General features: G+C 34.2%; 2 protein-coding genes across 2 annotated transcripts; both read right to left on the bottom strand.

Annotated features, from left to right (window-relative positions):
• Nucleotides 1-568: 568 nt before the first annotated feature.
• Nucleotides 569-3309, bottom strand: LOC146537008 (esterase FE4-like). Its single transcript, XM_085189394.1, has 3 exons — nt 3093-3309; nt 1573-2852; nt 569-1035 (listed from the first exon to the last, which is right to left on the bottom strand). The coding sequence occupies exons 1-3, from the start codon at nt 3267-3269 to the stop codon at nt 846-848; spliced, it is 1647 nt and encodes a 548-aa protein (XP_085045520.1). The 5' UTR covers nt 3270-3309; the 3' UTR covers nt 569-845.
• A 5576-nt stretch (nt 3310-8885) lies between these two features.
• Nucleotides 8886-10024, bottom strand: LOC146537007 (uncharacterized). The gene is made up of 2 exons (XM_085189405.1): nt 9844-10024; nt 8886-9284 (listed from the first exon to the last, which is right to left on the bottom strand). The coding sequence occupies exons 1-2, from the start codon at nt 9914-9916 to the stop codon at nt 9100-9102; spliced, it is 258 nt and encodes an 85-aa protein (XP_085045531.1). The 5' UTR covers nt 9917-10024; the 3' UTR covers nt 8886-9099.
• Nucleotides 10025-26253: the final 16229 nt, after the last annotated feature.

Genomic DNA, 26253 nt, shown 5'->3' with positions numbered 1-26253 from the left:
ATATATTTTGTATTAAATTTTAAAGAGGTTCAGCTTGTTTCTTTGGTTCCCCCAGTGAAGGGGCATTTTGCAATGATTTTCCTGTCAGCCTCCCCCTTTGAACTTTGCCCCGTTATTTATGGTATAGGATTTCGCTATTATAAACTTGGGTGAAGTTCCACGTGCGATTTAAACTTTGGTTAGGTGCATCATGCTTCTAATGATGTTTGTCGTTGAGTTGCAAATATTAATGAACGTAATTGATGAATTGTTTTGGTTTTGCTATAAATATATAATTTCAGATTATTTAAGCGTAATAGTAAATTTTTTTCAGCTTTACACTGAATTTTTACTACCAGTCTCATGTCTTGCCAAAGTAACATACCAGTAAACACGATGACTGTGAGTTCGATTCCCACTAGGAGGAACGAATTATTCTCATGTTCTTGCACTGGTAACAGGACATAGCGTAGCGCTGAGTTCCGCAAATCAAATCTATTTCAAACACTAACCTGCCTATCCTGTTGTATACGGGGTACAGCGTTAAGTGAAGCAAAGTGAGAAGTAGGGAATATTAATAAAATTACAATTAGTTCTAGCATTCATTTATTTAATTAAGACTAATTATGTCTTAATACCTTACTATATAAATATGACATATTTTTTTTTAATTTCATTATTTTTACTTATTTTTCTTTTGTATAAACATAGTGCGGGGTTGAGGTCCATTCAACAAGTACTACCTCGAAAATTGTGAGAGAAATGGTGAACGGAGTGTTTTAACATTTGGTTCCCCCTTTCCTCCGAATTCTATAGTAGCGGAACTAAACTCCGCGCTTTACAGTAAAGTTATTTTTGCTTAAATGTTATGCAGCTTTCGGTGCAACGGGATTCCAATAGTATTTCTCGTATACTTTATTCCAGAAGTTCCAACTATTGGCAAACAAATCTTTCTTCATTTGCAACTTCTTATTGATCTCCAAGTAGCCTCGATTTTTATTTGTGAAAGGTTGCCACTTGAACGATATAAGAGAGCTTTCATATTCTGTTGGATCCCTGTAAAGAAGTGTTATTTATTTTTTTTAGTAATGAGGGCTTCGTGACGCAGTGGGATAGGGTCCGTCTGTAAATGTGATCGTAGTGGGTTCAATCTCTACTCAGGGGAATGACTATATTTTTATATACCCGCTCCGGTATATTAATCGCGGCATTAAGTACCGCCAATCAATATCTCTAAAACAAATTTAAAATTAAAGGGATGTGTGTAAAAAGAAAACATTAAAGATGAACGCTATTGGTTGTGGGTGCCAATCCCCCCTTGGGGGAATTTTAAATTAATTTGACTTCTTTACTCTTGTTAGGTACGGCGTTATGCTCCGCCATTCAACACGCAATATTTCATATTCAAGTGGAAAGTGAAGAATGGAGTGTCCTAGTACGTGAGAAGAAAATATTTTTATTTCTTTGCTCTAATAACAAGACAAAGCACGGCGTTGAATTCCACCCCTCAGAACGTAATGTCTCAAAAATAGAGTAGTCCTTGGGAGAGGATTGTTAACACTAAAACTAGGCAAAAATAATAATAACACATACCCATATTTTACAAAATCAGACCACATATATGTCATACGATCTCTAGTATCCAGATCTTTATAGTTGCTTGTATATCCAAAGAAGTCTAGAATATAGGAAGTTTGATCTCTATGACTGGCTGCTTTTACTCTGTCCATGTAATTATGTTGTATATTCAACTTGCCAACGTAAGAAAATTCGTAAAGGTATACGGGTTCTTTTGTGGCCGCCGCGTGTAATTTCGCTGATCGCATTATCCCATACTTAAACATTGAATCCGAGAAGTAGTCTATATAGCCTTGTAAAGCTTCGCTATCCATCTTTTTATTTTGGAAATAATATTCTTTTACTTCTGCGATGAAATCTTTTTTAGCTTTCTCCGTATCGAAAACAAGATCGGCTGGTAGGAAATCGGCAAAATTGTCATTCATATCTTCCCTCCACTCACCGAATTTTATGGTCCGACTTATTCCTTCCATATTAGAGAATCCAATTAGGACAGCAACGTTATTGTTTAAGCTTCCCTTTAATATATCTAAAGGTGACTCTGTTAATATCGCTTCGATTCCATCGATTTTATTCTCAATGCACGGAGCGAAACCAAATGTGCTATTTTTCAAATAGTAATTTAAACTTTTCTCAGCTAGATTCTGGGTTGTGGCGTTCAGATAAAATTCAGTTAAATCTTTTAAACTACCTGTTCCGTTATAACCTATCGAAGCAGCTATATTTTTCGCGGTGCTTAGAGGATCTCGATTTATAGAGAAGGGCGATAATGCAGAGGCACTGTCTAAAATAATTTTATTGAACAATCCCTTGGTTGCTGGCGATAAAGATAGCAAGTCAGCCATGGCTGCACCCACACTGAAACCTGCCAGAGTTACGTTATCAGGATCACCTCCGAATTTCTTTATGTTTTTCTTGATCCAGCGTAAAGCGGCCACTTGGTCCTTTAAACCTGCGTTACCTGGTATTTCTTTATTACCCAGACAAGCGAATCCGAATGCTCCTAATCGATAGTTGAAACTTGCGACTATAATGTCGTGTCGTGCTAAGTAATGGAAACTAGCCATAGTACCACTTCCTCCCGAAAATGCTCCGCTATGAATATATACCACAACAGGTACTAAATTAGTTTCTGAAGCTATTTCGGGAACAAGCAGATTCATAAGAAGACAGTCGTCTGATCCATCAAGCGTTACTTCATCGTCGTTGTCTCCACTGAAGTAGCATTGATGACAGATTGTTGTTTTCTTTGTGGCTTGATAAACTTCTTCCCAAGGATCAGGAGGCAAGGGTGCCTAAAAATTACAGGTTATTAATGTTATTGTTTTTCTCAGCGTCTTATAATATACTATTATTTTTCTTTAGTTTGCCCTGAGCGCTTACACCTAGACGCTCTCCACTGCCTTACGACAAGAATATGTTAAGTAATTTATTAATTTAAATAACAAATAAAACATTCAACAACAATTAATAATTTTAATTAAATTGTTTACTTTTAACAATAGCAACATAATAAATAATAAATAATTATAAACCTGAAATCTATCCCTTCCCGTAGGAATCTTGGCGTAGGGGATCCCGTAATATTCATAATAGTCACCGTTCCAGTATTTCTCACCGCTCACTGGTCCATCATCCAGAACAACTGTTCTTGAATTTTCCTCACCGAAAACACTACATAAAATAACTAAACCCACAAGTACAGTCCACATGTTTACCTGAAATGAACTGAACTGTACTGTACTGTACTGTACTGATACTGTACTAAAATGAATTAGAGATAACATATCGATTAAAATTATTGATAAATATCGATAATTTTGGTCGATATTTATTCGTACACGTAATATTTACGTTGATGAGGCTTATCTTTATAATAGGTACTAATGTTTTTGATTTGTGGAATTTTATTTTGACACAGATTTTGGACATTGGTTTTCAAATTGGAAGATTTTTTTAGAGTGCAGCTAGCATTCTTTTACTTCTTTTAGGTAGAGAATCAAGTGTCAGAACATTCCGTTTTCTTTTTTCTTGCTTATCAGGCTTAATGAAAATGACTCCCACGAGTGAGGGTCACTCACATTCATTGTGCTTGCATTCAAATGCAATTCAACTATGCTACCGATTATACTTATTTAAAAGCAATATATCTATATTATACTGATTTCTAGGTTAAGCATCATAGGTTAAATTTTATTCATTTCCCCGCTCTGAAAGACATAGTGCGGCGTCAAGTTCCGCCAGTTACACACAATAATTATATCTTAATATCTTAAAAACAATCATGTCTTAATAATGAATCCTTTTGCTTACCCTGCTTTTCCCTTTCAAATAACATTTAAAAAGATTTCCCCCGGGATTTTAATAAATATTGCGAATTGGGGACCAGATGATCAAAAATATGATGGATTTCATTGAGATGACAACCGCAAGTGTCTATTTACGCTGACAAAGAAGGATCGACAAGCCTTCGATCGTTTGAAAGGGGTTTAAACCCTTTGTCATTATTAGCCATGTCGTTTTACGGTAATATATTTTTACCTTTTTAAATATATTTTTTGTGAATGAAAGAAATAAAGTGAATTGATTGAAATGTTTCTTTTTTTAGCTTTAAAGTTGTATCTCGTGTATCATGGTTAAGTAGGGAACCTGGGAACCTAGTATTAAGTTACCACCTAACACTGTTTTATTAAAGACCCTTCCGTTCCCCAGTTTCCGCCATATTCTATTAAAAAAAATACGGAATGAAATTTATTTATTAATTTATTCTATGGTATTAAAACACTTTTATATTTTCATTTTTGCGTTTTGCTATTCAACACACAATGCCTCCAAAATTCGACGGAATGTGGGGAACGGAAGTATCTTATTAGTAACGAAGTGTCTTACCACTACGTTCCCAGGTTCCCTCTGCCTACGCTTCGACACTAAACAAACTAAAAGATCGAAAATTTGATATGCATCAACAATATAGAAAGTTTAGTACCTACCTGCACTCCACGGCCAAAGTTGGATGACATTACTCTCTGCATGGCTAAAAAGAAAATTTAAATACGAAAAAGTTTGAGAAACTTTGGGTCATTTCCTTGCAGTGCTCTTATCTTTAGCCTCAAGCCTTGAATTTCAAGACTTGCCCGAGTTTGTTTCGAGAGCTTTGTCTACAAAGAGAATACTAAGTTGTAAATAGTTTCTTTGTTTTTTTTAAAACGCTAAATTATTTCAAAAGTTCTTTAAATTTTTAGTGCAAATGAAATGGAGAAGTTCCTCAAAGCTTATTACTTGAACAGTTTGTGATGGTAAAGTAAAAACTTGAATTATTTAAGGATTGTAGTAATGACTAGAATATTCTTTTATTTTGTAGTTTAATATTTACTTTGTTGTAAAAAAAAAGCAGAGGGAACCTAGTGTTTAGACACTATGTATCCACTGTCTGCAGAATTCTGGAGGCATTGCGTGTTGAGTGGCATAACTCAACGCCTCGCTTTGACACCTGAGCGGAGAAATCGTAATATACACGTAAATAAATATTTCACTTCCTCGAGTGGGAATTAAAAGATTTCGCCGAGTAAAATTCGAACCTACATCTAGAATAAATACTCAGAAATAGAAATAAGAAAATTAAAACATTAATATATAAATCATAAATATTAAACGTTTCTGGGGAAAAAATCGTGAAGCCAGCACAGCAGTGTATTATCATAAGATATTCTTTACGACACATTTTAGTGTCCAACGTAAAGTACATGGACGTCCAAGCGGCGTTACGGTCTTTTTATATGGTACGATATGTAGTTTTCTATCTTTTTCTTTTAAGGTCGTATTGGCGCACAAGGGTGTGACTGTAACGCGGCGGTTGTGAGTTCGATTCCCACTCGAAGAAGTGAAATATTTATTTACGTTTATATTTCCATTTCTTCGCTCTGGTGTCGAAGCAAAGCGCGGCGTTGAGTTCCGCCACTCAACACGTAATGCAGCGGAAAGTCGGGAACAGAGTGTCTTAATACTATGTTCCTCCGCCTTGCTATATGCGGGATATCGCGTGAAGCTACGCTATGTGGGTTAAAACAGTTATTTATATTTAAATCAATCAGCATCCCACCCTTTTATGCGAAAAGGTTCCCCAAAGGTTCCCACGAAGATCAGTCTTTATAATTTAATATTTCATATAAAAATCGCATGATCTAAACAGCTGTCCAGCTCTTCACGCTGAATATATTTGGTGTAGGTCCCCGTATAGGATATACCTGCAAGTAAAATATGTTATCCTTACCCTCGTTCGCTGTTGTGGACTGTTTAGTTTCAGAAGTTGCTACATATTCAACAGAAACATAATATTATACAATATATATATATATATATTATTAAAAAATATTTCATTGTAATAGGTGGTCGTAGTGGTACAGTGGCTATAGCGTACGACTGTCAACGCGAGAGTTTTGGGTTCGATTTCCTTTTAAGAGAATAAAATATTTAATATTTTCATGTTCTCGCTCTGGCTACGAGTAAAGCTCTGTTCTGTTATTCAACATGCAATGCCTCAAGAATTCGACGGAAACCGTTGAACGGAATTAATGTGGATCACAGTGTTTTTACACTAGGTTCCCAGGTTACCTCTGCCCACCTTGTTATGTATGGTGTATACCATGACGCGAAACATAGAGCTGAGCTTTAAATTCTGTCACTCAACAAGCACGTCTCGGAAATTGATCAAGACGGAAAGTGACGAACGGAGTATCTTAACACTACGTTCCCTTTGCCTACCCCACTATAAGCACAATGCAGTGGGAACCCATAATTAACCTTAAAAATCTCTCAGTAAACAAAAGTAAATCTCCCTAATGATTTTAATTAGTCCCAAGAAGCATAATACAACAGTAATTACCCGCGGGTACCAACAATCAAAGGAGAGGGAGAGGAAACAAATCAAGAGGCACAAGAGGCTAAGTCTAATCAGAGGAGGCCATTACGAGGCGTTAGCGCATAATTCAGTAGCTGAGTTATATTGCTTTAGCCTTAGATAATTGGTAGATGTTCTGGGAAGGGATGAGTAGCTTCTGTTTTTTGTTTTACACTATTTTAGTTTCACACTCTATTCTCTATTAGAGTAGGTATATTTATCGAGATATACAAAAAATATTTAAAAAATAAATAAATTTAAATTGGTCAGAAAGCTTATAAATATAAGTTTGCGTATGTACTCATTTATACAATTTCATAATTGTAATTTGTGAAGAATTTGAATGTTTTCAAAATTTTTACTTTTCTGATTTTCCCTATATTTGTATAACTGTAAGTTTACTGATAGTGCTCCAAAGATTTTGATTGCGCGGAGAGTTTCATAGAAAATGAAAAAAAATTGCATCACTGCTCGTATCTTTTGATTGCGTTGACTTAGAAGCTCGATTTTTACTGTGCTCTAAGGGAACAGTCTTGACGGACGGACAGATGCACAAGAAAGTACACCAAAGAAGATTCCGCTTTGGTTAAAGCTTTTGAGTTACGGAACCCTAAAAACAACTTTCTTATAAGTATGAATTGTGTAAGGAAATTAGATATAGTAATACCTGGGGACCAAGTGTAGTTTTAATAAAAAACTCAACGCATTTAAAAGACAAAAAAAATACCTTTTTTTTATTTTCTTTAGTAAGAACACACGGAAACAACACACAAAAAAAATAGTATTATACATACAGAATAGTCTATTCAAGAATTGGGACACTCAGTCCACCGGGAAATTACCAATTAGAGGCGTGCCAAATGAAAAAGTCGATCGTGTTTTCCAAGTATGTATATTTAACATTATTTTATTGTATTATGTATATATATGATAATTTTGCTTTAGATGGATTGAAGTAAACTCATAAGTTAGTTTTATGTAAGGGTTATAGGTTTAAATCCCAGCCCTAATAAAATATAATTCACATCATAACTCTTTTGTGAATCGAGCTAGAAAAAAATATATTAAGAAAATCAGCAAAAATCTGTATCCCGCACAGAGCAGGCTAGGCAAAAGGAAATTAGTGTTAAAACACTCCGTTCCCCACTTTATGTCGAATTCTGAAGGCATTGCATGTTGAGTGCAAGAACTCAACGCCGCGCTTTGCCTTGTTAGTAGGGCGGCGAAATAAGAATAATTCATTTCCTTAAATGGGCATCGAATCCACAGCCATCGCGCTTACAAAGAGACGCAATCTTCTATATATATATAAAATCGAAAGGTCACTCACTCATCACGAAATCTCAGAAACTACATGTGCTAGGAATCTAGGAATTTTGCATAGCAGTTATTTATAGGACGTAGGTGCTTGCTAAAACGGGAATTTGCAATTCGACTTCTAAGGGGTTGTTTTTGGGGTTGAAAATTTGTATGGGACTTCGTTACTACAAATGCTAGGAGTCTCAAATTTTGCATGGACGTCACTTATAGGACGTAGGTACTCATGGAGACAGAAATTAATAATAACGTAGTTCACGCAGGCGAAGCAGCGGGCGGGCCGCAATTTAAATATAAAAAAAAAAGTTCAAAGGTATACAATATCTCGATCATTGGGCGTAAAATGGAGAACAGTGTTTCTACGAGTAAATACTAAACTCCCTCTAACTCTAACTTCAAGCAAAGAATGCAACTTCGACCCCTATGTTTTCACCAGTAGTTTTTTTCTGTCGTCAAATGACTTTAAAGTAATAAAGGTAATCTAATGCATCGAGAATTGGCCGAAATACAGGGAACGGAGTGCCTTAACACTAAGTTCCCTCTGCGTATCCCGCTGTGGGCGGGATTCAGCGTGAAGCTGATTGCTCAAGTTAATATAATTCTAAATTTACAATTATAATTTTATTATCTTACGCAAAATAATGAAATTGAAATTGTATTTATTAATGAACAGTTATTGCTTTAGGTTATTAGGCCCCGTTTCAAATACACATTCGTTTATAATAAATTTAATAAATAACTAATTTTTAATTAAATGTCGTTATTAACACGTTATTAACACTTTTAATTAAATTTTCAATTATTATTTTTAACTTCACGATGTAACCCGCACATAGTAGTGCAGTCAGAGGGAACTTAGAAACTGGTTTTCATTAAGACATTTCCGTTCCCCACCCACCACCGAATTCTGGGGGCATTTCCTATTGAGTTCCGGGGCTCAACGTCGCGCTTTGCCCTGTTACCAGAGCGAAGAAATGAAAATATTAAATAAATCAATTTCTGTAATGGAAATCGAACCCACACCTGTCGCGTTTACAATCACACGTTTGACCTCAAATAATTAAATATTGTGAATCCTTAGGTACTTAAAAAAAAGAAATAAAAGTAGAAAGTAATCTCATACAGTTTATTAAATAAAAAAAGTGAACACGAAGATTTTACTTACATTAATTTCAAGTTATTGAATATATAAATAAAATATAACGTAGCGGGATTTGAACCCACGCCTCTTAGTAAACCTGGAAGGCTTCCAAGTGGCAATGGTTCAAATCCTGTAGTGTCCAAATATACATATATTCTACGTTTTTAATAAAAATAAAAAAAAAAACTTAACACTCGGACAACGGTATACACCTATTTGTATTAGTTTCCCGTACATTTGGCGTATCGCAGAAGCAGTCTGGTATGTCGCATGCGCCGGCAACCTTAGGCTCGTGTACGGTAGGGTTGATGCAGGAAGGTTCTGCCATTCTTGGGCAGTACAGCACTGAGTGCTCTCCGGGAGGACATGGTTCTAAAAATAAAAAATATGCTATAATAAGATATTTTCGTGATTTTTACTAATATTAATTATTTTTTTAGTGTCACGCTCTATATCGCAAACTTCAGGGTATGCAGAGGTAAACTCCGCTCCTCAGTTTCCGCCAACCGAGGATTTACGTCTTAAGTGGAACTAAGTATCGCGCTTTGTCTTGTTACCAGAGCGAAGAAAATGGAAACATCAAATATTTCATCTCCTCGAATCAAATCCACGACCTATCGTGTTTACAGTCACACATTGAGCCCACGCGATTGGCCTCATTTTAAATGAACTTAATAAAATAAAAGATGTTTTTTTTTTATTAATTTTGTTTTATAAGCCATAAAATAAAACTATAGTGGCGCAGCACTACAACGTATATAAGCGCGACGGGTGTAGGTTCGATTCTCACTCTTCTAAGTACGACAAGATGGGCATTGAGTTCGCTAAAACTAGATTCTTTCTATATATATTTTAAATCAATTATTATTAAAAAATAAATAATTAGCATAACAGTATAAAAAATACATATATAAATACAAAAAATACTTACTTGTTGGAAAAAATTGGGCGCTAGCAGCCACCAATACTACCGCAAAAACACACAGAACAATTTGACACTTCATTTTAAAGGAAAAAAAAAAAACTAAGTGACCCGTCACTCCGACTGAGAATATCAATATATTATGCTTTAGAAAATATTGTATCACTCTTTTATACAAAAGTTGTCGTTGTAGGGGATTCACTGAATAAAAGTGACAACTTAAGGAAAAAGCAGACAAAAATCGTTTGAATATTAATGTAATATGTTTATTACTTTTTTGTCGCAATTATGCATATTCTGATAATAGAAAACATGGTTGACGACGAATTTGTAAGGTTTTACGAGTTAAAATAAAATGTGAGTATTTAAAGAAATAATAGCAGTTTTCATGGATTATTATAGCGTGAAATTTGTATTATATGTATAAGTTCGATACTAGCGATCCGCGGCTTTACCCCCGTTTCGCGGGTTTTTCTATGTTAATCCTGATCCCGTGGGAATTCCGAGATAAAAAATAGTGGCGGAACTCTATTTATTTATATAATTCACATTTTTTATTATCGCCCAAATGTTGATTTATTATTATTATTACTACGTTGTTATGAATCAAAAACATTATTACAGGAAAATTATTACTAATGCAAATAAAAGGTTATCTCCCTATTACTTTGTTTGACCTTGTTACGCACGTTCTTAACTCGATAAAAAGTCTTGTGGGGCAAGTGTGCGCAATTAATCTATATTAATTGGTAAGAATGTGTATTATTAAATAGAAAGTTGGATTTTAACTTTTAAGTTTAAGTTTTAAGTAACTTCCGTTCGTCACTTTTCGCCGTTCTACAATTCTTGAGGCATTATTGAGTGGCGGGACTTAACGCCGCGCTTTGCCTCGTTACCAGCGGACGAATAAATGAAGATATTATATTATATTTCATTCCCCCGATTGGAAATCGAACCCACCACTTTTCTCGTTTATAGTTACCAATGCATTTTAATATTTTCCTTAAAATTTATTTAATGTAATTCTCATATAAAAAATAAAAATAAATGATTATTAAAGTTACTAAGGATTCTAGTATCGGACTACTTATTTTAAATGAATGCTTTCCTACAAAACTTGTCTGAAGTAAAGGGATTTCTTCTATCTCCTTACAATGTTTACGGGTCTCGTAAACCTTGGAGCGGAGCGGATCTAAGGCACGATCTTGGTTGGACGCGGTCAAATATTTATTTTTCACGTTGTATTTTATACTTTATTAAGGCAAAAAGATAATTAATAGAGATAAAATATTTAGGGAGAGCGGAGTGATAACGCTGATTTAGAATATTTTTCAAAAAGATTTGCTTGTTTTACTGTATTTTGCTCAAGAAAAGTTTTGTTTTTAGTTGAATTTATAATGTTTGCCAAAATTATAAAATTGAAGAGTTAGCTTGGTGTTATTTATTCCATTTATCTATGAAGATCAGTGCTTTGCTGTTTCGCCAATCAACATGCCTCCAATATTCGGAGGAAAGTGGGTAACGGAATTATCCTAATAAGAACGGAGTGTCGTAGCACTAGGTTCCCAAGTCCCCTCTGCCTACAGAAACAGATACAGTGTGAAGCAAAACAGAAATTGAGATAACTATACTAACAAGATTACAATATTTACAAGTGAAGCTCGTTTACTCGTGATTCAAGATTTCGTTAGTCCAAGAATATTAAAGGGATAAAAATGTATTTAATTACTATTATTTAAGGGACATTTAGGATAGCTTTATTATAACTAAATTATAATATTAATATTGAAAAGAGCAACTGTTGAATTTCTTGCCGTCTCTCAGTACAACGTTTTGAGCCGTTTTTTGGTCCGGTCCTTGCAAAAGTCTAAATGAAAAAAGAAGAAATGTGGTACATTAGGGGGTTCAAAAAAATTTTTTTTGGGCCTCCCTAATGTATATAAATATATTTTCAGGTAAAAAATACGTGAAAACTTAATAAATTTGCGTTCTATCGCGTTCGTGAGAACGAAATCGTTTAGTTGGAAAGGTTGACAAATAGTGAGGGGTTATCGACAGTTTGGTGCCAACAAAGGATGCAATTTGTCAAATCAAATAGCACTCCCCTGTAAATACAGGAGATGTTATATTGTCATATATTTTATTAGAGTATTTGTTAAATTGAATAAAAATTATAGTTTTTTTAGCTACACCCTGTATTTTATATAGCAGGGTAGGTAGAGAAAACCTAGAGTTCTTGCAATTCATTTACATTTTCAATGATTTCAATTTACAGACATGTTGAGTGAGAAATCAGGAAACTCAACAGCACGTTTAGGCTACTTATCTCAGCGAATAATTGTAAATAATTTATACCCCCGAATGGGAATCAAACCCACAAACTATCGTTTACACGCTTGTGCCCCTGCGCTATCACAGGCTTATTATAATCTAAAGAAACGTAGCAGTTAAACATAGAAAATTTAAACGTATTTTTCATTGTCAATGTAAGCAAGTGTTTACTTTTTCGCCCTTAAGTCGACAGCTATATAAACTTGGTGACCGTTTTCAGTGATCAAACATCAACTTTTCATTCTATTGTTGATTTTTGTGTAACTATTAATATTTGAGACTGTTGATGGGTGTAGATTCTATTCCCATTCAGGGGAATGAAATATTTAATATTTTCGATTCTTCGTTCTAGTAAAGAGGCAAAGCGGCGTTTAGTTCTGCCACTGTCTTAATGGGAACCAAGTGTTTCAATACAAGATCCCGAGTTACCCTCTGCTTACCTTGCTATTTCAAGAGTACAGAATGAAGCTACTAGAGACTCAAGATAGAATCGGAAGGTGGCCAAAGTGACTTCTGAATTAACGAAATTAAAAAACAGGTAAAAATTCGACCGGAAAAACAGCTCAGCACACAGCAGGGAAGCAAAGGGAACCTACACTAGGTTCCCTTAAGACACTCCATTCCCCATTTTCCGCTGAAATCTGCGGGCATTGTGATTGCACTTTGCCTTGCCACCAAAGCGAATAAAATGGAAATATTAAATATTTAATTTCCATTCTGAGAATCGAACCCACTACCTATCGCGTTAACACTGTGCCCAAGCGTCGTAACTGGACTAAAACAGTTAAAAACCATTCAAATAAAACACCAGCTAACGCCGTCTTATACAGAAGTTGGCCCAACGTTGGCGACTGAGTAATTTACGAGTGAATGTAATTAAATTCCGAAATTGCACCTTGGAACAAATGGCGTCTACTTGTCTATTTAAACGATTATCATTTATATTTTGTACGGTTTTAGTATTATTTTTATATATATAGAAAGGATTGTGTGTCTGTCTTTTACATTTATTTATATAGGTACTAAGATCATTATTTTTTTTTTTTTTTTTTTTTTATTATATTTATTTATCACAGGTCGTCGTTAATATATTACTATTATTTAAATAAATTAAATAAAAAATGAGGATATCTTTTTTGTATTTTAGAGATTATATTTGATTTGGATGTGGTATCTATTGGAAGTGGGAAATGAAGAGAGTTTTAACACTAGGTTCCCAGGTTTCGCCTATTCAGCTATGTGTAACATTTTTTTTATTTTTATTAAATGTTTTCTTTTTTATCAGAGAATCAAGAATCAATCAAAGATAACTTAGGGTTAAGATATTTCTATTTTGCCCATTTTAGATATTGCTTTTGAAAGTCTCCGCCCAAATATATAAATTACATTTTTAATCTGTTATTCCAAAGAGAAAAATATTTTTTATATGTTTTCTAAGAAGTACTAAACTATAATAAATAATTTTAACTAATTTTTTAATGGTATCTATACTTATGTAAAATTGTATACTTTAATAATAGCAGGTACCATTTAAAATAATAGTTTAGTTTCTCGAACCGTAAGCTATACAATATTTACAAAATCATTTCAACTTTGATAAGAATCAGCATAATATTAAACACAAAAGGAATTTAACAAAATAGCAAAATTGAAAAGGAACGTTTACTATCAGCTTTTTCGATCGGTGTTGACTCTAGTTACATTGTATTTTACTAGAATTTAGATTAAATTTACAAACATATTTACATATATATTATGTTAGTAAAATAGTTTTATGTTAATTTTAATATTAATCTGAATAATGAAAAAAAAAACCTGCTGCAGTGCTGGAAACGCAGCAATAGTGAGTTCGATTCTCACTTGTGGAAATGAAATATTTAATATCATCATGTCCTCACTCTGCTAACGAAGCTTAGCGCGGCGTTGAGTTTCGTGTCTCAACATGCAATGTTTCCAGAATTTGGTAGAAAATGTTAGGTTCATGTTCCTTCTGTCTACCCTGCTATGTGCAGCGTGAAATTGAAATATATAATAAAAATTAAGTGAAGAACGGTGAAAAATGTATAAAAAAATAACTTCTCCATTCCATCAATTCTCCACGTATTTACATTGTTACGCAATTCACGCTCAATTTGAGTACATCTGAAGGGTACAAAAAGTTTAATACTTTATCGTACGGCGAGCTCGTCGTAACAGTACTGTTCATTGAAGCGGTGTAAATTGTATTATATTATATTTGTATGGATATTTAGTCTTATTTGATTGCGAATATAATTATTATGGCTTTACTTAGCAGAGGCAGAGGGAACGTAGTTTCAAGACAATGCATTGTAGACTGGCAGAGGTTAACGCCGCGTTTTATCTTCATGCCAGACAGAGAAAAATGAAACTAATTCATTCTTCGAGTGAGAATCGAAACCACAATCAGCCAAATATAACAATTACAATGTGTTTTTTATTTTGTTAGAAAGTATATTTCAAAACCCATTTTGTTCTCTGAGTTCTCTGTTCTCTTCAACTAAAAGGGCCTCCTTCTCTTCTCGATGTTCTGCAAGTGTTATATATATATTTAGTTTATTATATTTTATGTTATTTCTATATAATATTATTAACTAAATCGAGTAGAGTCAAATGCGTATATTTGTACTACGAAACTGAATTCAAATCGACATCCCTTGTATAGAAACCACCACAAGGGTAAAATCAAGTTGCAAACATCTAATGTCATTTGAATAATATTAACCTTTTTGTATTACCATTTGTAAAACACCATCCCCTGACTTCACTTATCTTCCCCTTTGGACCCCTTTGGACCCCTATTTACATTAGTTAAGAACCAAATAAACATTATCAAAATTGTCATAGCCATTGTTTCTATTTAGATTATAATGGAAGATATGTAAATGGATGTTTTGGCACGTTCCGTTAAGGTTTTTACTCAGAATGTTATATTATTTTATATTTATAGTTATTTGTGAGGCCAGTCGTGGCGTAGACAACGGGGTTCGATTCCCATTTGAGGAAATTAAATATTTAATATCATTTTCTCTGATAACAAGGTAAAGCACGTTTGGACACTTCGTTTGGAGCTTTCCTAGCCTAAGAGTAGCTTTCTTTTTTTTCTTTCGCCTTTCTTTTTCTTATGCAAAGCAAACAATACAAAATTTTCAAATCGAAATAGAGACGTTTTCCCACAGAGGTCATCAATTATACGATGAAAATCACCATCTATTATATAGAGTTTGTCGTTTATAGAGTTCTTTGCTAAGAAGACAGTAAAATCTTTTGAAAATCAAAAGATTGTATGTGTACTTTCTATTGTGTAAAAACACAATAGAAAGTATGCAGATAAAAAGTTTAAAGAATATTTCTTTGTAAACGCTATATGCCAGAGTAGGCAGAGGAAACCTAGTGTTAAGGCACTCCGTTCCTAATCGTCTGTCCAAATTTCCGAGAATGGCTTGTCAGTGGCAGAACCTACGATAGGGAAGCGAATCTCACTCTGGTAACGACGTAAAGCGCGACTTTGAGTTCAACCACTGAACACGCAATACCTCCATAATTTGGCGGAAATTAGAAAACGGAAGTGTCTCAACACTAAGTTCCCGGGTTCCCTCTACCTACCCAGCTAAGATCAAGTTAAAACCACATTACAAATTATTTAATTTAAAAGAAAGTAATAATCATAAAAACTTAATTACTACCCTTTAAATTACAATTCTTGTTCATTATTCTATTTACATTCATATGAATGCGTATCTTTTTTATATTATATTTTTGTCATTTAATTTTTACTGCAGAAGATTATTTTCATGTCTCCCGGGAAGGTGGACGAGGGTGTAAATTTTTTACGATCCTTTAAAGGGTCCACCAACAATTCTATACACGCAGTGTGAGGGTAGTTTATGGCCGCGTTTTATTCAGCCTTATCTCTTTCATTGTGAAAGCATTACCTGTTTAAATTTTTAAACAGCATTTTATATGTTGTTTATGACTGAAGTTCGACGGTTGCGGGTTCGATTTCTATTCGGGGGAATGATTGTTTATTAATATTTTCATTTATTAGCTCTGGTACCGAGGTAAGGATATGAAGTTGAGTTTTTATAGAGAAAGTGTACATACACTATTCTCTGTATCACGTATATAATAAGGTAGGCAGAGGAATCCAAGTATTATGACATTTTTTTCAATTTACGAGTCATTGTGAGTTAAGTTGCGGAATTTAACATCGCGTTTCGATTATTGCAGGTATGAGCAAATGAAAATAGCTCATTCCACCAAGTAGAAATCGAACCCAACACTACTATAATATTTCAATTGGTAAAAATAGAATACCTGATGTTTTACCATTATATATTTTTTAAGTTAGATACGATTTAGGCATGGACACGAAGAATTAGCAAATTTCCAACAAAGTGCAAAAAGCTGATTAAGATACCACTTACACCACTATATTTCGAAACCCCAACGTATATACCCATATAAGGAGGACCCACCAAAATCCACCCAAGCCCACCAAATCTGTATTCGTGGCAAACATTAAAACGTGTTATATCTCGAATACAAAATCCAATGCAACGCAAATACAAGCGCGACAGCGACTGTGACTGTGCTAACACATTAGCCATTTTGATAATCGTCAAATGTCTAAAATTAAACATTCTGATGCTTGAGGAAATTAATTTTGTATTTATATATATGTACTAGTAGACCGAACGCGGCTACGCCCGCTTGAACTATATGAATATTTATTAAATATATTTATGAAATTATTTTCAGTTTTCAATAGAGAGCTGCGTTAAGCGAGCTCATTTTGGGTGACAAACCAACCAACCAACCAAACAAAGGTGAACAAAGTTGCTTAGCAACGGTTGTTATTAACATGGCGGAATAAATTGCATGTCAAATTAATAAGTATTTTAATATATTGGTATATATTGAAAATATTACAAATATGAGAAAAATAAGTATCCTATGTTCATCCCGGGACCCTCAAGTATCTCTATATGAGTATTTTATCACAATTAAATTAGCGGTTTGTCCCTGATTGCGTAAAAGACAGACAGACAGACAGAGTTACTTTCGAATTTATAATATAGGTATGGATATTATGAACATGTTGTTCGTTTGTAGTGGGTGCTTTTGACTAACTGTCTAAAAGTGTTTCTGATCGTGGCTCTGCGCTAGGATGCCCTCAAATTTCATATATTTTTTCTATCAATGTCATAATATAATATTATGTTGCCAGATTTTCGTCAGTGTTGCCAGATTTTGTCTTGAGAGAAAGCGGGATTTTTATCTCTGGAATTGTGAGTAACGTATTATAAAATTCAAATTATTAAAAAAAGAAATCTCAACGTGCGTGGACTAATTCATGAAAAGTAGGACCATGTCTGTCCCATTCGGAAAATTTAAATTTTGGGCTAAAAATCGGGACATCCAGGGAAAATTGGGACTGGTACTGACAGTTATTTTAAAAGGACCAAAATGTAGTCCAACTTTTAAAAACGATTTATCTATTTATAGTTTCATTACACCACCATTGTTTATTCCTCTAACCAGTGACCACCGAGCGGCCTATTACAATATCGTTCGATAATTATCGAATATCGACACATCAATGGATTTTGTGCGAAATTTAATGCATTCCATAATGGCTTACATCAAAATGCGCACATATAATTGAATTTGCTTTGCATAATACCGGGTGCCGGATGTTGTCATTAATATGTAAAATCTACGGGCAAATGTAAACGGAAATTGTGAATATCATCCAAATGTATGTATGTATGTATGTATGTATGTATGTATGTATGTATGTATGTACGTATGTATGTATGTATGTATGTATGATACATAAATATATGAAGGAAATTATCATGTTGATTATACTGATTATTATTGCAGTACTCTGTCGCTCATTCGAGCTAAATTTGGTGATTAATTTTCATATGTAGCTACTGTTGCAGATTAGTTAATTAATGTTTAGCTGAATAGAATAAATAAATTTTTAGAATAAATAGAACAAACTGTTTTTGTAGCTCTAGGCTTTCCGCTTACGTAGGCTTTCCGCTAGGGTAGGCGAAGGGAACCTGAAAATGTACCCGTTCCCCACTTTCCGGTAAAATCTCGAGGTATTTGAGTTGAGTGACGGAACTTCTCGTTTCTAAATGTAAATATGATAGCGATAGCGAATACACAATCGTCATTTTCATATTCGCATTCAATTCTCTCTATTAAATTGATTATTGAATTCGTATATTATACTATTTTAGAATAACATTTCTCCCAATATATTTACTCAGGCGGCACTCTAAGCCTAATACCTCTAACATTCGCTAAGAAAACAAGTATTTAGTTAAGCTCAAATACTCAACACGTACGTTTCGGTCACAACAACTTGCAAAGCTGCCAAGAATGTGCACAGTTTGTTGAATTTACAGCCGAACTAACGGTTGAGGGAAGATAGAGGGATTATGCTAAATAAAGGATTCATCGATTTTTGTCTTTAAATTATTGATTTTGAAAAGTGTTTTGGTGTTTTTTTTAGGTTCACGCTGTAACCCGCATATAGCAGAGACAGAGGGAACTAGGAAACGTAGTGTTTCATTTCCGTTCTCCCCTCCGCTGAATCCTGGAGGCGAGGATATTTGATTTTCCTCGATTAGGCATCGAACACACAACTGTGACGCTTAAATTAGGTTCTTTCATTATAACTTCATGCTGTTTCCCTCACAAAGTAGAGAAGGCAGAGGAAACCTGGAAACGTAGTGTAAAACATTCCGTTTGCCACTTCCCGCCGAATTTCTGGAGGCATTGCATATTAGGTGGCGGAATAACATATCACTACTTAAATTTGCATCTTTCCACACAAACACTCACAATATTTTCAGTTTCAAAGTAACAAACAACTTCAACTTCAACTTCAACTTCAAACAAACTATCTAGCAGCAAGTCGGTGTAAACAAAGTCAACGCGACTTATGAGAGGCAGCCGCCAGGGAAATAAGACGATACCGTCCGCGTGTTTGTTGTTACACCACCTGTGAAATAAGCGAGTGACAAATGGTCTTATTGAAGGTTTAATATATATGTCGTATAGCGTCGTTTGTTACTGAGGTATCTCCTTTTCATATGTATGGAGATATTCTTTAGTCTTTTCGTTTTTCTCGTCCGTATGAAATTTTAAAATTTAAAAAGTCTGGGCTAAGGTAAGTAGCTTCTGTTTGAGAATATACTGGGGAACTAAGCGAGGGTTATACGAGAGTAGGCAAAGATAACCTAATATTAAGACACTATGCTCTACATCCACCGAGCTATTTCCAAGACATTGGGTGTTCTGTGGCAGAGCTCAACGCCACGCTTTATCATATCTAAGGTTTTCTGCAAAATTATCTTGGACAGTAGCCGCTATCAAGAGCCATTGAACTTCTCCTTCGTAACGAAGAGGAGGAACTTTCACTCCACCTGTTCGTGCATAGACCATATCAACAGTCTCCGCATTAGACTCAAACAGGCATCACAATAGCAGAGAGATTTTCGTCGTCGTCATCAATTCTGTCAAAAAAGCCTTTGACACGTTGAGATGGTAGCTTATGGTCACCGTCGGTGTCAGAACTGCAAAGTTTCGCACAGTAGCCTTCTGTCTCAAGATATAACTGACTGCTTAAATAGTAAATATTTTAATTTCTTCCACACTTAAACAACTAGACAAGAACTGTCTAAAATCTACATATCTCCCAGGCGTTCGGATGCAAGCGTGATGCATATTTTATGACTCTCTGCTCCTTTTACACATATATTTTGGAACAATGTGCAGTAAAAGAGGACTTTTCAGATATTTTAGTTCCATTTTGTAATGCTAAGTGATTTTTAAAAGGTTTCATTTTTCGATGTATTATATATTTTTATTGTTAGGTATTTGATTCAGCTTTATACCTATCAGCTTTCAGCTGTATCCCTCATTTTGCAGGGTACGCAAAGGTATCTTCAGGAATATCGAGGCATTAAATGTTGAGTTGCGGAACTCAACGCCTCGCTGTGCCTCGTTACTAAAGCGAAGAAACGAAATTATAAAATATTCATCAAAATATCTGCTTCGCCATATATTTACATTTAAAAAAAATATTAGGCTAGACAGGCGAAGCTATAGCAAATTGTTTGTATAGAAACTTCTAAATAGCTTACCAAAATCACATCTACCCTCAAAACTCGTTATAAATCAAGACCACTGAATTCAATCATTGTTTGTGACAGATGGATTTTCCCAAAAATTGCTTCTTTTTTATATAACAATGAACTTTATTTTTAAAGCGATAAGTATGATAATAAAATGTGAATGTTATTGGAAAAGTTAAATTAATATAGTGTAAGCAAACTCAAGTAAAAGAGGGTAGTTGTAGGTGAAAAAGATAAGTGTCATCATTCCAGGTCAACAGCAGTTTAGTCGTTTCGAAATAAAACAAGCATGGTTGCAGGTTCGATTCCTTGGGAATGTTTAATTTATTTTTTATTTAAATAATTAAATTATTTTTTATTGCCTTTAATCCAATTTATCATAATCAAACCGACAAATCTTACACTTCACTAAAATATTTTTTTTTATTATCATGTATAAACTACAAAAAGCAGCGTAGACAAAGAAATACTTGTATTAAAACACTAATTTTTGGAGACATTGCGTATAAAGAAGCAGAACTAAACGCCGCCCTTCATCTTTTTACCGAGCGAAAAATTGAAAATACATAATTGTTTACCCCAAGTGGGTAACAAACCCATAACCATCGCGATTACCGACATATTTAATATAAGAAATATCGCATTAAATTAGTATAAAATAATTACCATGACAGCAAAGATATTTAACTTGTCACCTGCAGGTTTCCTCACTAGCTTCGCCGTTTAATTAGCAACCTTCGAAACTTTGTTATTAATTTATTCTTTGACGCGGTGCTGCAGGGGTACAAGTTGTGAGTTCGATTCCCACTCGACAAATGAAATATTTAATATTTTCGATTTCTTCGCTCTGGTAACGAGGTAATGTGCGGCGTTGAGTTTCGCCATACAACACGCAATGCTTCTAGAATTCGGCGAAAAATGGGACACGGAGTGCCTTAAGTTTCTCAGGTTGATCCTGCCTATTCTACTATGTACAAGTTAAATCGACCGCGGGTTAACCCCATTTCTTTTTAAACTTAACTTAGCTTCACGCTTCATCCCTAGCGGGGTAGACAGAGAGAATGGAGCGCCAAAGCGCAAGGCAATTCTTTTTGTTTATTAATATAACTTTTAAATATCTTTTTTTTATGTTTATGTCATTGAAAATGGTAGTTTAGCAACTAAACTGATTATTATAAAACTTTGTACACATATTCTTAGAGGTATAAAAAAGGGCATAGCATACTTTTTATTACAAAAATATTATTCTTTGTCTATAGTATAAACGTAAATTTAAGCGAGCGAAGCCGCGTTTAACTCTAGTATTATATATTTTAATTAAAAATATACTTTAAAAATGACACAAAAAACACCACCTACAAAGTAAAATGACAGAAAACATTTCCACAGTACAACTACAACTAGAACTACAGAACAGAAGTAGAGACAGTTGTTCGCATACATTATTTATAGCAGTAATAATCTTGAGTGCTAGACTACACCAGTTATGGGCCATTTGACTAACGTTTCGCATTTGCGCCTTGTAATGGAATTAATAGTTTAGTTATATAGCGAACTGGAGTGGAATAAACGGAGAGATGAGTGACTTTTCACATTATTTTTTTATATTTAGGTATATTAATACTAGCGATCTAAAAATGGCTTTGCTATGTTTAAATTTTAGTTATATTATAGCCAAAATTTCAATAAACTGTAGTTTTTGGTTTATTCTGATATACCTATAAGATATTATTGTAAAGTTTTTCATTTAAGGCTTCATCCATCCACCCTTCATCCATTTACATTTTTTTATATTTAAAATATTCATAGCGCTTTATAGAATATTCGGTAGAAAGTGGGAAACGGAGTGCCTTAAGGTTCCCTCTGCTTACCCTGCTGTATGCGGGATATAGCGTGAAGCTTCATAGAAACTGGTAAAACAAAGCACGTCGTTGAGTTCTATAATACGAATAACTTGAGACTAGGTCTACTCTACCTGCCTCGCCATATGCAGAAGATACGTGTAAGGGAAGACCGAATTATCATCATCATCATCATCATCAGCCTATCCTAGTCTACTGCTGAACATAGGTATCTCCAATAGCTCGATCTTTGGCTTTTCGGGGCTATCAACGCTTTATTGGTTTATTGGTAGAAAAGCCGAAAGTAAGTAACATAGTGAAGGCGGTCTTCCAGCTAGGTGAGGTCGTTACACCACTTGAACTCTCAACAACTCCAGAAATCATACTATATTTTATGAATTCCACAATAGAGAAAACGGAGGATTGTTCATCCGATAAAAAATCCTTACAGAACAAGCGAAACGAAAAAGTTTTACAGTTAATAATAGTAAAAAGTTTGAAGCGATAGTTCGTAGATTGCCCTTATGTTGAAGCTAACGTTAATTCAATGGTTTGTTTCTTTTTAAATTTTCTCTAAAGCTTTTTATAAAGGTTCGTGTATACTGGAAATGTGAGAATTATACTATTTTTAGTATATAATAATTTTAAATTGTATAGGTACGATTTTTTTAACGTTACGTGGAATAAAATGCATTGTATCGATAACCTAGTGTCAAGGCACTCCGTTCTACATTTTCTACTGAAATTTGTAATTGCGAAACTTAACGCTATACTTTATTTTACTAGTAATTATTATGAAGTGAATTTATTAACATTATTATAGTGTTAATCTAGGAAGTGGATACATTTTTTCTATATATTTAAGTTTTCCTTTTCTTTATGCTTCTTCGCGCATATACAAAGAAAGCAAGTAGAGATTTTTGTCGGTGATGGTAATTGAAGGTTACTTTAAAAGCAAGAGGATCCTTCGGAGTACGTGTATTACATTATGAGGCGAAAGAAGTGTGTTAAAGCCGTAGTGTTAGGCTCTCCGTCCTGTTTAGATATCCCGCTAAGGAAAGCATAAAGCTAAAACAGGTTTTTTTAAATTTCTACGGCAAAGGAAAACGGCAAACTCGCGGGTGACGACCGCTTGTGATATAAATGTTCCTTTATCTACAATCAAGGAAGTTTATTAACAAATATTTATAATATACATACATATATGTTTTTCAAGATACATCAGTATGTCCATACCTTTAGTCTGCGGTGAGCATCGGGTGCGACGTCGCAAACAATTTTCCGTTTCATCGCTTCCCTCTAAGAAGTAAAACTTGTTGTGAAAAAGGAATCTTGGCTTCCAGTTCCGTTGAGAATATTCTAGAAGGTATAATTTGTTCCGATTGAGATGTGTGAACGCCTTTACGGCATGAACGCTATCATGGCGATGGTGGTAAGCTATATATATACTTACATTTAAATCTATAAAAGATTATTTGAAAATACCAAAACTGCCTACTACTACTACTGTGCCTACAAATTAAAATTGAATAATCTTTTGATTATTCAATTTTAATTTGTAGGCACAATATATTATATTTTTTATTGAAAATAGTCTAAGTACTTATACTGTTATTTAAACAAGCCGTCGTGGCGCAGCGGCAAAAGGGTGTGACTGTAACGCGATGGTTGTGGGTTCGATCCCCACTCGAGGAAGAAAATATTTATTTACGTTTATATTTCCATTTTCTTAGGTTTTGGCGTTGAGGCAAATCGCGGCGTTGAGTTCTGCCACTCAACACGCAATACCTCCAGAATTCAGCAGAAAGTGAGAAACAGATCTTAACACTAGGTTCCCTCTGCCAATCCTGCTGTGTGCGGGATACAGCGTGAACCTGATTTATTTTGATTTTTAAATTGTATTTCCTATATGAATAGTAATATCTGAACTCATTTTCAACTTATTTATCGAAATTGAAATGAGCAAATACAATTTTCCGTTGAATTTAACTGAACGGATAATCCCACTACTCATTTTGAAAGGAAAAATATTAGTATCACAAAAAAATAACTGTGTTGCCTTTACACGAGAATAGTTTCCATTATGAAAAATATCTGGAAAACCATTCAATGTAAGACTGAGAATTTCATTTGAAAAGGGATTTCCTATTATTATTTTTTTAGCTTTACGCTGCATCCTGCATATGGCAAGGTAGGTATTGAGGGAACTTAGTGTGTTATTGGGAACATTCAATTTCAATTAAAATAAGCACCATATTTTAATGAAATCTTTGTTCCGTCTCTATTTAAAATCTGTAATACATTTCGTGTCAACCATTAAAACGTTTCCCCCACATTTATTTCATTGAAAGAAAAAAACCTGAAAAGAGTTATTCACCGAAAAAAAGGTTCTTATTGTACTAGAAAAGGACATCTTAAGCTAACTTGACGATACAATATTTTAAGATCCGTTGCTATTCAACGGATGGGATCCGTAGTATCAATTCTTGGGTTGATATATGGTTCTATCTGCCCTACCCTACCCTAGTGGCCTTGATAGTTTTTGTCACCGTCTTTGAGTTATTTCATCTTTTTCCCCGGAATAGGGAATTACTTTGAAGCCTACGTCTGATTTACATGGCGTTGGTTTTTATGTCGTATGGGACAGTCGATGGTCGTATTTTGTAGGTTATGCTTATAATTTTGGTAAAAAGGGTTGTGTTTTTGGTAAATTATGTTATTTGGTTGTAAATTTTTGGTTTATTATTTAGAATTTACGTATTTAATATGTATGGAGATTTAAGAAGAGATTCAGAGTTCACATGCTTGTTTTTAATAGATAATAATAAGAAAAGAATTAGACAAATTATAATAAAAAAATAATTAGAATTAGGGGAAGATCTCTATTTTACAGATTTTGTTTTTGTAAGTAACTTACGTATAATTAACATTTTTTTTTTAGATTTTTATATGTTAATGTAGCCCGCGACTTCGTTTCCGTGGTCGTTGACGACACGTTTACGTTGGAATTTTGGGAAGTCGTCTCTTAATGCTTCCCTATATTTTCCAAGTAAACTACATAACAAATTTCAGCGTTCTACGCTGCTTATTTATTTATTTGGCTGGAAATCGAACCCACGACCAACGCGTTTGCAGTCAATCGCTGTTCCACACCATAATTACCCTTTTTTACTTATTTATTTTACATTTCTATTTACTCAAAGTTATCAGATTTACAAGTTAAGTCATAAATTTGATATAGTATGATATATGGTAGACTGCGGAGACCGATTAAATAATTTTGGTCTAAATAAGAGACTCTTACTTACTTATTTTAATAAATAATAAATAATGAATATGGCCGTTATGAAGCAGGATCACAAGCACGTAAGTCAGTCACTCTAACCACGACAGGTTATGGGTTCAAATGCTACTCTGGAAACGAGGAAAAGCTTCAATAATTTGGTGGAAAGTGGGTGAAAACGGAAGTGGCATAATGGGAACGGAGTGTCTTAACACTAGATTCTCTCTATCTATGTGTGTATATAATGTGAAGTTTAAAAAAATACTAATAAGCCATAAATAGTCCAGACAATATAAAAAAAGAGAAACAAACTATTGACAATAATAAAACAAGTAAAGATACAACGAAAACATGCACTAAACTAGAACAAAGGAACTCTGGGGGATACTTGTATAGTTGTAGTGTAGTAGATTAAGTTAAACAAATTAGTGTAGTCTTGCTGGAAGTTCTGACGGCGCGCCCCCAGGGCTTCCACCTGGTGGATGGGATGTCGAATGTCTTAATATTGGCTATCGGATCCGATTAAATAACGCCGCCTGTGGTTTAGTTTTGAAGATAATGGTTATTGTATAGATATACATATATATTATATTATTATATATTTATTCGATTTGTTAGATATAGCTTTTTTTTTTATCTATGTTACTTCAAAGCAAAAAAATATTGTGGTTTTATATAGTATTGGATTGTAGTCCCACTCGAGGGAATGTTTTTTTTATTTTGTCGCTTCGGTAAGAGGACAAATCAAGTTGTTGAGTGGTGGAGCTAAACACCGTGCTATATCGAA

Source organism: Heliconius melpomene, chromosome 8, assembly GCF_056956725.1.
Source record: "Heliconius melpomene rosina isolate 202511_hmr_F chromosome 8, ASM5695672v1, whole genome shotgun sequence".
NCBI classification, from domain to species: domain Eukaryota; kingdom Metazoa; phylum Arthropoda; class Insecta; order Lepidoptera; family Nymphalidae; genus Heliconius; species Heliconius melpomene.
The sequence above is the reverse complement of the archived record's forward strand: the minus strand, read 5'-3'. Positions and strand labels throughout refer to the sequence as shown.

Bases quoted from the DNA above. Each gene is read 5' to 3' on its own strand.
- LOC146537008 (XM_085189394.1), bottom strand. From the start codon at position 3,269: ATGTGGACTGTACTTGTGGGTTTAGTTATTTTATGTAGTGTTTTCGGT. The intron at 2,853-3,092 runs GTTTATAATTAT...TGTAATTTTTAG, and splicing joins CGGGAAGGGATAGATTTCAG to GCACCCTTGCCTCCTGATCC. The intron at 1,036-1,572 runs GTATGTGTTATT...ACTTCTTTACAG, and splicing joins TCTGATTTTGTAAAATATGG to GGATCCAACAGAATATGAAA.
- LOC146537007 (XM_085189405.1), bottom strand. From the start codon at position 9,916: ATGAAGTGTCAAATTGTTCTGTGTGTTTTTGCGGTAGTATTGGTGGCT. The intron at 9,285-9,843 runs GTAAGTATTTTT...TTTTATTTTTAG, and splicing joins CGCCCAATTTTTTCCAACAA to AACCATGTCCTCCCGGAGAG.